The sequence below is a fragment of the Anomaloglossus baeobatrachus genome, chromosome 3 (assembly GCF_048569485.1).
Source record: "Anomaloglossus baeobatrachus isolate aAnoBae1 chromosome 3, aAnoBae1.hap1, whole genome shotgun sequence".
NCBI lineage: Eukaryota > Metazoa > Chordata > Amphibia > Anura > Aromobatidae > Anomaloglossus > Anomaloglossus baeobatrachus.
Genome location: NC_134355.1, coordinates 309,538,287 through 309,550,361, shown reverse-complemented (window position 1 = coordinate 309,550,361; position 12,075 = coordinate 309,538,287). Strand labels below are relative to the sequence as shown.

General features: G+C 39.8%; 1 protein-coding gene and 1 long non-coding RNA gene across 7 annotated transcripts in view; one reads left to right on the top strand and one right to left on the bottom strand.

Moving 5' to 3' along the window:
- FAM184A (family with sequence similarity 184 member A) overlaps positions 1 to 12,075 on the bottom strand; it is a 321,551-nt gene that overhangs the window by 27,862 nt on the left and 281,614 nt on the right. For 3 of the 6 annotated variants that reach the window (XM_075340009.1, XM_075340014.1, XM_075340008.1), the window contains 6 exons: positions 11,754 to 11,795; positions 7,827 to 8,039; positions 7,071 to 7,224; positions 5,461 to 5,588; positions 4,921 to 5,105; positions 1,673 to 1,819 (listed from right to left, as the gene is read on the bottom strand). In XM_075340009.1, the coding sequence (XP_075196124.1) occupies positions 1,673 to 1,819; positions 4,921 to 5,105; positions 5,461 to 5,588; positions 7,071 to 7,224; positions 7,827 to 8,039; positions 11,754 to 11,795 (869 nt within the window). The remainder of the gene's footprint in view (positions 1 to 1,672; positions 1,820 to 4,920; positions 5,106 to 5,460; positions 5,589 to 7,070; positions 7,225 to 7,826; positions 8,040 to 11,753; positions 11,796 to 12,075) is intronic. The other 3 variants (XM_075340011.1, XM_075340012.1, XM_075340013.1) reach the window with 3 other exon arrangements.
- LOC142296407 (uncharacterized) lies at positions 3,922 to 11,596 on the top strand. Its single transcript, XR_012751633.1, has 3 exons — positions 3,922 to 4,033; positions 8,839 to 8,934; positions 9,684 to 11,596. It is a non-coding gene; the product is annotated as an uncharacterized LOC142296407 (long non-coding RNA).

The following is a 12,075-nucleotide window of genomic DNA, read 5'->3' as shown; positions in this document are numbered from 1 at the left end:
CACAAGGTCTATCAGTTTTAGTGCGACAAACACAGCAGTGGAGGTGGCTCGTATGCTTCATAATAGTGAGATCACAGACATAAATGCAAGTACCGTGCAATGCAAGTTTGTCTGGAATGCTGGCCCGAAAAATGGTGAAGAAGCGTCAACTTCAATATCATAATAAGAAGCATTGTCTTAAGTTTGCAAAGAATTACAAAAAGTAAACAGTACAAGATTGGAAATGGGTGATTTGGAGCGATGAGATGAAAGTTAATAGACTAGGTTCTGATGTGTGCAAATGGGTCTGGAAGAAACAAAGGAATAAGGGGCTAATGGATGAAGAAATTGAAGGAACTGTCAAGTTCAGTGGAAGAAGCCTAATGATATGGGGGTTGTTTCACAACCATAGGCTTTGCATACTTTGAGCAGGATCAATGGTGGTCTCAATGCTTAGCTACATGTGGAGTATGCTGCATGACAAGTTACTTCATACACTTCAGTATTATGGCTTTGAAAAAGACGAAATAGTGTTTCAGCAGGATAACGACCCAAAGCATACGTCTAGATTGGCAAAGAAATGGTTCAATGATAATGAAGTAGGGGTGCTGGATTGGCCCCCACAGTTCCCAGACCGCAACCCAATCAATCAATTTAGAGTAGAGTTTAAGAAAAAGCTGTACAGTATACATACCCAAGTGAGTCAACCAGACTGTGTAGAAGAGACCTGGGATCAGATTTTGGTCAAGACATGCTTGAATCTGATTGACAGCATGCCCATAAAGATACAGGCAGTGTTAAAAGCCAAAGGTGGATTTACAAAATACTACCAAAATAATAAAAGTTTAACTTTAGATTTTTAGGAGCAAAACAGTAACAACATCAAATATATGTATGAGGTAGCCAAGATGATTGCTTATAAAATGAAGGTAGTGTCATGCTCAAAGCTGTAGTGGATGGTGAGATATGGAGCCTGAAAGTCAAACGTTCAAAACATTGTTACTTATTTGCTTGCCAGTGTATATAAGTTCAGTGGTCTTTCCTAGTGTCAATGACTGAACAGGACAATCCACTGGACCGGGAGTATACAAACACTAGGGATTTCAATGAAGTAAATACAGTTATACTGAATCTTTTCCAACAAACCTACATGATATTTCATTCTGCTCAGCTTCTGTTTCCCTATGTCATGATGTTCACATATGGTTTGGATATATAACGTGAATGGCTCACTTTAAGGATCTGCTAACACAGCCATTACAAACTGTATAAGGACAGAACTATTGTTAATACGATCATTTTGTTCCGATATATGCCATGTGCAGGGCTTCTCATGTTTAAGTGGGGAGATGTTTAGTCGACATGAATGACTTATAGGTCCGAATAAACAATCCAGTAGGCTAATTGGGGGCATGTTCAAGGCCATTGATCGGGAATGAGTGTTCTTATGTGAAAGGGCCCAAATACTTTTTGTTGTAACTCCACAAACCAACATGTCTACATTACTATAATCTAGGCATTTTTTAGTAGCTGATTATGTTGACTGCTTAGTTGTTGCATTGCAGCACTGCAAAATTGGTTAGTATTGGTTAGTAATACAGTGATTGAGGTTTGAAAAGTTAGTTGTAGGAAAATTATTATAGCTGCACTCATGGCAATTTTCAAAAACTTATCTTGGTTTACTGCAACTTACGAAACTTGCAACTCAGAATTTTTTTCAACGAGCATGGCTTGTGTCTTTGCAAATTCTGCCATTAAAACTTGCTTCTCTCTGATGTGGGCAGCTGTTAAGTCATTGATGTCTTCTTCGTGTTTCTTGTTTAAGTCTTGCTCGTGTGTCCTTTTTTCAAAGAAATTCAGTATGTGTATGCTTAAACATCTTTGAAAACCATTTTTACTTAACTGTTACACATATTTTATTAATGCCTCACATGAAATATAAACCAGCATTTCTGTTGCAGGAGCTGTGCAAACGTTTAACATTTAATGAAGCGGTATACTCTAAACAGTGTTGTGTATTCTATCAAAGTAGTTAGACCCAATTGTTCCTAAAAATGTATTCAAGTGGTAAAAAAATGGGTATTTATTACAGTTTTATCGGAAACAGAGTGACTGAAACATTTTCTTATAAAGTCAGAACATTGCTATTGGTCAAAGTCCATGTGAAAACTAAGGGGGGAACCAGAAAAAGAACTGTGTACCATATGATCACATGTAGTTAAAGTATCTCCACAGCTGTTCCTCTAGAATATTTAAGTGGCACACCAGCAGTCAGACTCAATACTGACTGGTTTGGTTAGTGATAATAGCATTTTCCACTACAACTAGTGCTCTACAGTATTTAAGGGGTAAGTCTGTATCCATATATAGTGAACCGCTTCCAAGCAGAACCCGCCATCAGGTCTTTGAGCTTCTTCCTCTGATGAAGCCAGTGTGGTGAAACATATCAGGTAGGCATTTTTGAATTTTAATATGCTAGTGTATTGACAATTGATCAATTCACTCATTTCAGACATGCTAAGGCGTGATCTCTATTTTGTAGCTGTACTATCAGCTTACTCAGGTAATAATTCCAGTGTGTCGAGATAATTAATGATAGGTCACTACAAAAAAGGGCTTTATAATCTTCATCCCGCAAAGATAATTTAACTTGTAGAAATAAAGGCTATATTTTAATAGGTCTTTAGTTTGGGGGTCCATTTGCCTTTCGCAATTTGGTATTGTATTGATTACTCCCATACTGACTTTAATGGGTGGTTCACCCATATTCATTATTGGCCACAACAATAATATATTATTAGGTTTCTCTCAAATACATTGTGCTGCCAATAGTGCCTGTAAGCGGCGCTATTGCAGATCGCTCTTCCCCATCTCCTGGGCACCGGGTTTCATGACCTCGGGGATCCGGTGATATCACGTCAACTTCCAGCCGACCTGACATCAACGTGGCCGGCCCCAGACTTACTGGACTGTGGGCAGTGTTTTACCACTCAGCACAGCCCAGTGTCACAGCGCAGCACCTCCCTGCTCCCTCTTCCTTCAATGCAGAGCACGCAAGCAGGAGATATGCTGGGTGGTGACGAGCGGTGAAACTCCACCCACAGCCCAGTCACTCACAAAGACAGGGGCCAGCCGCGGTGATGTCAAGTGAACAGGAAGTTGACGTGACATCACCGGATCCCCGAGTCACAGAGCCCTGGGGGTCAGGAGATGGGGAAGAGTGGACTGCAATAGCGCCACTCACAGGCAGCATTGGCAACACAAGGTATTTGAGAGAAACCTAGTTTCTCAACATAATATCGTTGTGGCCAATCATTAATATGGGTGAACCAGATCTTTAAGAAAAAAATTCTTTGGTCACTAAAAAAGTGTTCACAGGATGTACTTGTGATGGGACTCCTAAAAATTAGGAAATAAGTTTTAATTTCTCTTCAGTGCAACTCTACACTTCGTCAGGAGAAAAAGTCCTGAATGAATTCTGAACTAGTTAAAAGTTTTTTTTAAGCCACACAATCCATCTAAAAGCTATTTCCAGCTTTTAAATCATGTTTCAATATAATAGCTCCAAAGCATCTGAACTGTTTTATGTCTACAGCTTCTTACTAGATTTAAGTATTATCTTGGTTCCGAACTACAAAAGAGTTAAAGGTTACCTGTCACCTACTCACCTGCGGCGTAGTCCGGTCCGATGAGCGTCACTGGTCTTGACCAAGAGTCTCCTCTATCCTTGTGATCGCCGTCCATCCTTGCGATTGCCGTCCTCCGTCTTGCTTGGTGTGGATGACACTTGCTACATCATCCACACAGTCATCCATTGCGCTCCTGGGTACTTCTCTCTGCCCTGTTGAGGGCAGATCAAAGTTTTATAGTGCGCATGTGTGGGCGGTCTTTGAATTTTCCCCATGCCTGTGCATTACAGTGCTTTGCTTTACCCGCAGCAGGAAAGAGAGAGTACGCAGGACCACAATGGAGGACATTATGTGGATGATGTAGAATGTGTCATCCACATGAAGAATAGAGGAAGTGGCGCCCATTGGATCAGACGGCTGCGCAGGTGAGTAGGTGACAGGTTCATTTTAAAAAATTCTACCACTTTCAAACCAATTTATCCAATTTTTGATAGTGGAGGAAGATTGATTAGGAGGTACTTTCTGAAATAGAGTCCAAGTTTTCTTGTTAAGTGTTAAAGGTCTTAACAACCCTCCTAAGTAGTATAATATGTGGAAAGATATAAAAAAAAGTACAGGATGACATTGTCAACCTACAAAAGACTAACTTTGCCCAAAATAATTGTCCTAAATTTGATAAGCCCAACTTCCCTTTCTCATTTTTTTGCCAATAATACAAAGAAAAAAACAAAGGTTGCTCTGCTGATAAAAAAAATGTAAAAAATTCTATTAAATTTCACACTGACCACTAGTCTGTTCTAGACTTTTACATACTGGTTTTTTTTTTCCAGGAAATCTACATGTACAGTAGTAGCAATAGACTGACTCAGATCTTATATTTTGCATTGAATAATCCAATAAGTGTGTGAAAAGGTCATTATAAAAGAAAAGTTGTGACACCACCTATTATAAATATTGGATCCTATGTTTTTAGCCTTGTAGGTGTTACCTGTCATTATAATCTTGCATGTGATGATAATGAGACTGCTGAAAAGTCTTCTGTAAAGTACAGGAAGTATGATTCTGAAAATTGCAAGATTTTTATTTTTTTTTATACAGATTGTGATATAAAAAAATGCTGGTTTTTTTTTCAAATACACAGATTTTAAAAAAATAGGTAATTTTCTGATGTCACATTCCTTTTAAGTTATAAAAATAACTGAAATCTTTAAAGTCACTCTTATTCTATGGGTTCTTGAAATGTTTAATAAAAGGACAGCATTTAATATATATCTCAATCTCATAGAGGGTAAAAGAAGGCAATATGTGGTACCTTATTTGCTGATTGGCTTCGCTGCGTATTCGGAGGATCTCTTTTCCCTTAAATTCCAGCTCTTTAGTCAGAGTGTTAATACTCTCATGTAATATCAGCAGCTCTTTATTTAGGTTAGAAACATGTTGCTCTTGATGCTTGAGCTGTTTCTCAAGTTCTGATATGCGTCCTAAATACTCTAATTCCTGTAAAAACAGTTAATTCTTATCAGCAATTATTTTAATTTTATTCCTGTGCAATTCTTATAAGCAGGTCCTCTACATGCTATCGCTAGGCTATCAATTCAAGGTAAACATTTTTGTAGCACGTTATTATATGCAATGACAGCAAAGGATAATTATGAGTTTTTCTTGCCAATAAAAACTAAATAAACCTCAAAGGAAATCCAATGGATGATAGTTTAGATCCATCATTCAATAGATCTTTCATCGTGTAACTGACTTCTGTTCTAAATGGAAACTTTGATGCTATTATAAATACTAACAATACACATAGTAGATATTCAGAATTCTTCTGAAATACTGTAATTCATTGTTATACCTGATGCCTGCTGAACTCTTTCTGCCTTTGCAGATCTGCTGCAGCAGCTTCCATTTCCTGCTGATGGTGATTCCTCAACTGGTCAATGGCTGCTGCATGCTGGTGATTGAGCTCCGAGCGCAATGATGCTGCAAAGCAAGCAATAGATAAATCACTCATCACAAATTAAAAGGAATCTGTCAGTAGTTTTTTTGCTATGTAATCTGAAGACAGCATATTGTAGGGGTTAACACACAGATTTCATGGATGCGTCTTTTTACAAAGTCTGTGCTGTTGTTTACCTGAATGTTTGTTTTAGCATCAGGTGATTATCATTGTTGGAATACATTGTCTCGTGCCTGGTAGTCTAACACGTCCCCTGCTGTGATAAGCATCTCACTGTCTAGAGGCATTGTACTTGGTGTGGGCGTGGGCAGCATTCTTGGCTCTGCTTCTGTACAGTGTTTGGCGACACTGTAAATACTGCAGAGTCTGACTCTCTACACTATGCCTCCTTTCGTGCTTCTGAGTTACACAGGCAGGCTTGGGGCATCGATCAGCTGTGTTCTTATTAGTGATCAGTCTTACAGGAGTTAATCTCTGCTAGCCTGCTGGTTACCTCTTTGATCACATGATGTGGGAGACCTACCACAGTCACTCCCCACCTTTTTAAGATGGTAGAGCCTGTTTTCCCATGCCGACTATAGCTTTTGCTAAACCAGTCTGTGTGCTGTCGTATCCCAGTCCTGCTGGTGACTGTAGTACTTTGTGCGTGGAGTTGTTGTGGCGGTCTCCTATTGTTTTGTTGTTTCCTCCATACTCTTAATTTCCTCCTAATCTATTTTTGTCTTGTACCTCTGTGTGTGTGCCAGGACATAGAGATTTGGTTTCCCCTGTTTGTCTATTTCTGTTGGCTTTATCACTCAAGCCCTGACTCTCCCAAGGGGTATAAGATCAGGGCTGGTCAGGAGCAGGGCAAGGAAGGCGGCACAGATATCCTCACCAACAGAGGTAACTCTGAGACTAGGGATAGCTACGGTCCTCTAGCCTGAAGGCCAGTCCAGGAAGTCCAGTCCTTTGATCTCCACCTTCACCGTGATGGCATCATGCTAAACCTAAAAACTCTGTGAGAAACTGCAACACCCAGTAAGCTAAGTGACACATCATTGGTTTCAGGTTTTTTGCCAACATCATGTTTCTCCCAGATGAGGTAGAAAAAAACCTGCTGACAGATTCCTATTAATAATTGCAGAATTCTGATGTGTGTTGTGCAGTTTACTTGGAAACAAATGCAAATTGTTGCACATATCTTTGGTTTGAATTGGTGTAGAATGAAAATTTGTGGTTTTGGATTCAGTCCATCGCGTTTAATACGGTTTCAAGAGAATAAGTAGGTAACTCTATTTGTTTCAGTCAAATATTAACAATGTTCCAGCTGTCCATATTTTTTGTAACTTTATCAAATTATACATGTGCAAGGTAACCCTTTATTGCATGCATACCTTCTTTCTTCTTTGGTATATGTAGTATTTTTGGTTTATGTTTAGGTGATCTCTATTTATTAGTGGTGCCCTCCTCATCAAATTGTATCTAAGAAAAAGGGAAAGTATGTGTATTCAGTATGTACTCACCTAGCATGGCTTTTCCCTCATCTTCCAGCTCAAAGCGAAGGGTTTGAAGCTCCTGTTCCATCTCCAGTCGCAGCATGTCCATGACCTGTTTGTGGCCATCTTTTACAGATTGAAGCTCCTCAGAGTATTTCTGATGTAAACGATCTTCCAGATCCTGTGAAGCAGAATAAAAATATGCAGAAAATAACCCATACACATCTTAAGCTGAAGCATAAATTGCACATTCGAAGACAAGAAAATTGGGCAAATTATCTGAAAGAGCCGAACAGATTGCTTCAACGCTCGAAAAGCAATCTTCTACTAAAACCATGCATATTATCCGTGAACATGATTTCTTTTTTTTAAGGAAAATTGGAAATGATTCATAAAAGTGAATAAGCTTTTAAAATGACAGGTTTTGGCAGAGACCACGTGATGTACTCATAGAAGCCAGCACCGCATTTAATGCCTGATAAGTCAAGTTCAGGACCAAATCCCCGGCTGCAAATGGGAATTTAAGTTGAGTAATTCTAGTTTCCACAAACAGTTTATTACAGAGCTGTAAATGAAATTGTAAAGCACTTGTTATCTATAATAATATAGAATTATGGGAACCCCTAGACTAAAGGTAGACTACCTGCCGGAATAATACTAAGCACCGAGAATAAAATATTGAAAATCACCACGGGTGTGCAGCGGAAGTGGCATTAAAGGACCAAGCTAAATAACAAGGTAATACAAGTAAAAAGGGAGAGAATAGTTGGATGTGGAGCGTACTTTCTGCTCTTGATCCTTCGCCTCCTCCATACTTTGGAATGCTATCATGTGCGCTTCTTGCAGTGACTTCTGCCTCTGCTGATGCTCCTCTTCCAACTCTTGGAGCTCTCGAGTTAGACGCTGTCGCTCTTGACCGAACTGTGTCTGCAGCTGCTGCAAGGCATTCTGGGACTGGCACAGCTGCATCTCAAGGTTCTGTTTCAGCAACGAGATCTAACGCAGCAAAAAGATATTCAGACAAAAAAAAATAAAAAAACAGAATGACAGAATAAGTGAGTGAAAATGTGCTGTGATCGCAGCTGTACATTTCCATATAAATGAGCATCACTTTCTCTTTTCAGTTCTCGTCTTTTGTCAACATCCAGTGGATTAACTATATTAAAATCCAAAAGAATACTTTCATTGCTGCTATCTTTACCGAAATGATAGCTATATAAGTCATGGCTATTAAAATCAGCCCTTTACTGCTGAACAAGCCCTTGGCTTGGCGCTGGAGTGTTAAGCCCAATTCATATCTCTCATACCAGTAATGTTAGCAATCTATGGCAAGTCTAAAAAATTCTGCTTTATGTTTTGAGTCATATATATGTACAAAGCAGTTCTGGGACCCTTACCAATTCCTCAGCCACTGCGAGAACACAAGGGTCTATAGCTTCTCCTTGGTTCCCTGTCGTTTTAGTTCTCACTGATCTAGTTCATGGTGCCTAAACATCCTAGAGGGACAGTGATCTGCCTCGACTACCCCATACACGTGAGCATTCAGCTCAGCCGAGCATTCATGCTTTCTGTATGGCGAGAGTGGAGCAAGCCACTATCAGACACCTCTTGCAGTTACTAATTGAGCCAAAGAACAAAGAAAGTGAGTGCATATACATTGAATGGTATCCTCCCCAGGAAATTGTCAGGTTAGACTACTTTAAACACATGGGAAGTTTCTGGTTGTAGGTTTCTGTCCTATAATGGCCTTTGATGGGTTAAAATAATAAAATGTGATATTACTCATTCTCCCTAGGTTCAGCACTGCCTCTTCTGCTACTGCTCCAGTGAGGGTTTCAGGCTACAAGGTGTCTTTACAACTACAGCACAACTACACACAGCCGTGTTGAAGGTGCGTATAGCTCTCCGTCTGCCGTTATTTTGGCACACTAGTGTTCATGGTGTGCCATCCGTGATAGCACACAGAGAGCAGGAACTTTTCAGTCAACCGTTCCCAGCGCTGCTGTCCGTGGTGCTGCTGTCTCTGGCGCTGCTGCTTTCGGGTCCGCAGTGCAGTGAATATTCATGAGCATAATGAGTGGGCCTAGAGGCAAGTGACAGCAGCGCCAAAGACAACAGCGCTGGAGACAGGTGAGTATAGAAAATAATGTTATTTCAAAGACACGTGTTTTCTCCGATGAGTGTCACACGGATCACATCAGTGCTGTCAGAGAAAAACGGACTCGTCTCTGTGTAGAACACATGGAAATTCATTGCTCCATACAGACACACGGTCCTTGAAAACACTGATGTGTGCGCAGACCCATGGATTTTAATAGGTCTGCGTAGGTCAGTGTTTCTGCTACTTATGAAAACGGACGTTATACGTACCGGAATCACTGACGTGCGAAGGGGGCTTTTGATAGCTGAAATGACAGTTCAACTAATAGTTCAACTTGCAGCTGTTCCCTGACTCTCCCATACGCAGGGAAGTAACCAAGTCTTCCTATGTTTTCTCTATGATAACTGCTTTTAGGATATGTGCACACAGTGCGTTTTTAAGTGCATATTTGTCACAAAACTGCATGTAAACTCTTATGCCATCAAAGTCCATTATAATCCTGATGTTTTGTGCTCATGTTGCTTTTTTTTCTCTTGCAGATTTGGTAGAGAAATAAATCTGCAGCAAGTCAACTCTTTCAGAGTTTTCGCAGTGTTTTTCAACCCGAAATGCATAGAAAACACAAAAAACGCACCAAAAACACGTACAAGATGCAACAAAAATGCAAGATCAAAACTGAAAATACAGGCAGCTGCATCTAGCCTAAGAATGTTTGTTCGAGCAATCATTAGTTCACTTACTTGCATACAATGTACAACAATGTATACATAAAAATGCCATCACTTGTACAAATCAATATTTTGTTGATCATTGCCTCTGTAGAGGCTCCTCAAAGTGTTTGTAGCAGATTTGTAGAATGTCACTGACAGGATAGGTAATAAGTTATTTATTCGTGGGACCCTTGCTGATCCCAAGAACGAGGCTGTAAGGAGGCTGGAAGTAACAGAACGCTATCCTCATGGAGTCCCATGAAGAATAAATGGAGCGGAGTTGCGCATTCTTGACCTATGCTCCATTCAGACTTGGACACTTAGCGACCACTAAGAAGGTATCACGTATCCAGTGGATAGGTGATAACTTAGAAAGTTAGAATCTCGATATAAACCTTAAAACAGCAAAAGAAGATGTAGATAAAAGCAGAGTTATCATCATCATTCCATGGGCTCAATTCACTAAGACTGACGTTTTGTATGTCAGTCTTAAGGAAGGCACTGCTAGAGTAAGGTGGCCTAATCCTTACAAATGCTGTATGTTTCTGCTAGAATTATTACTTCAGTCAGGGATTGGAGTACTTTTCTGTCAAGATTTTTGCCACCAAAGTGGTGTATGTTTTGATGAATTTGCCGGGCAGGCTTTGCCATAACTTGTCTCATCCAATCTCCGCCCATACGTTTTTGAGAAGCTTCAAGACGCATCAAATATTGCAATGTTACAAGTTGTTTTACACCAGAAAACTGGCAAAAACACCTTGAAGAATCAGGCCCCCGTGCTCTAACAATTACCAACAGATACCTAAACCATATTCCCTAAAATAGAACGTAATATTTTGTATCGTCTGGCAGAAATATATTACAATAGGAACTGCAGAGGGAACTGACTGATACAAATGAGCATTTATGAGATGGCTATATATCAATGCCAGGCCTCCATGGACTGCCAACAATACAGAACAAATGTGTCACAACAATAAAATCCTGAGAAAAGCAAGTATTTTCCCTAGACAGCATATTTTGTTATTCATTAGCCAAAATAGTTGGAAGTCTCTACATTAGAGGATTGAGCATAACAAACATGGCAGCTTATCAAAAAAGATCCACTTAATAGAATTTAATTGGTTGCTCTGCTCGTCTGAACATCTTTTAAGTGATACAATTCTGAACTCACTCCTGTCAATTTCTTCAGCTTTGTTTGCTCTTTATTGGATTAGACACGATGAGAGAACATACAGTAATTGCTGACTCCATCTCCTGCTCCGACCAATGCTTTGGATGATAAGGTCACAATGACCTTAGGCTTCTCCAGTTGTTTGTCTCCTCCACTGTCTCATTACATCAGAAGTTTTCCTATATTTTCCCAATGTACCAGTTGATCTCGTGACTCCCTGGATGGTGTCCTCCTCACAATATTACATAATGCATTTATTACATACTGTATTTACAAAGCGAATCATGCATTTATGAAAGCCAACACTACTGTATCTCATGCTTGAAAGGTTCTAGCCTTGGGTCTGAAGGCAAAACAGTGATCCTACAGATTTTCACATATCATTAAAGCCGTGTAAGATTTATGTGTACTGTTTATCGATTATGTTGTAGCAGATTTCGATTCATGCTTGCCCTGAACATAGCCAGCCACCCAGCCTTCTGTAACATCACCAAGCAAATGCTGAACTTACCACTGCCAAAGCAGAATAATGGGACTGTGAGGTCTAACGTATGCTGCCGTACAATCAATGCTGCTGATCTACTGCTGAAATTGATTTCCAATAGTTCAATTGTTACAGATTAATGACAGTGATGAATGGAAGCAAGCAATCTGTAGATGAGCGGCAGTGCAAATGATAATGCAAGCATGCCTCCGTGTTAAGGCTGTACACCAAGCTGACTTACATTACTGATGGATTTATGTAAAGCTTCACCCAGAGAGTGCCGCTATGAAAAGAAGATCACAAAAATAATGGAAAACACTAAGGAAAAGAAAGTAGGACACATAGGCAACAGAGAGAACAGTAGTTAGGCACAGAAAACACGCGTATGACATACGTACATAAAAGACGAGTCATTGATGATTATTAATATGCAGTGATATCACTAAAACTGATAGTCATCTGACATAAAAGGTTGCACTTGAACCTTTTATGGCCTGTTATACACATGACATAACAGAATATACACATAACATAACAGATAATGTGTCAGATTTATGGTAATA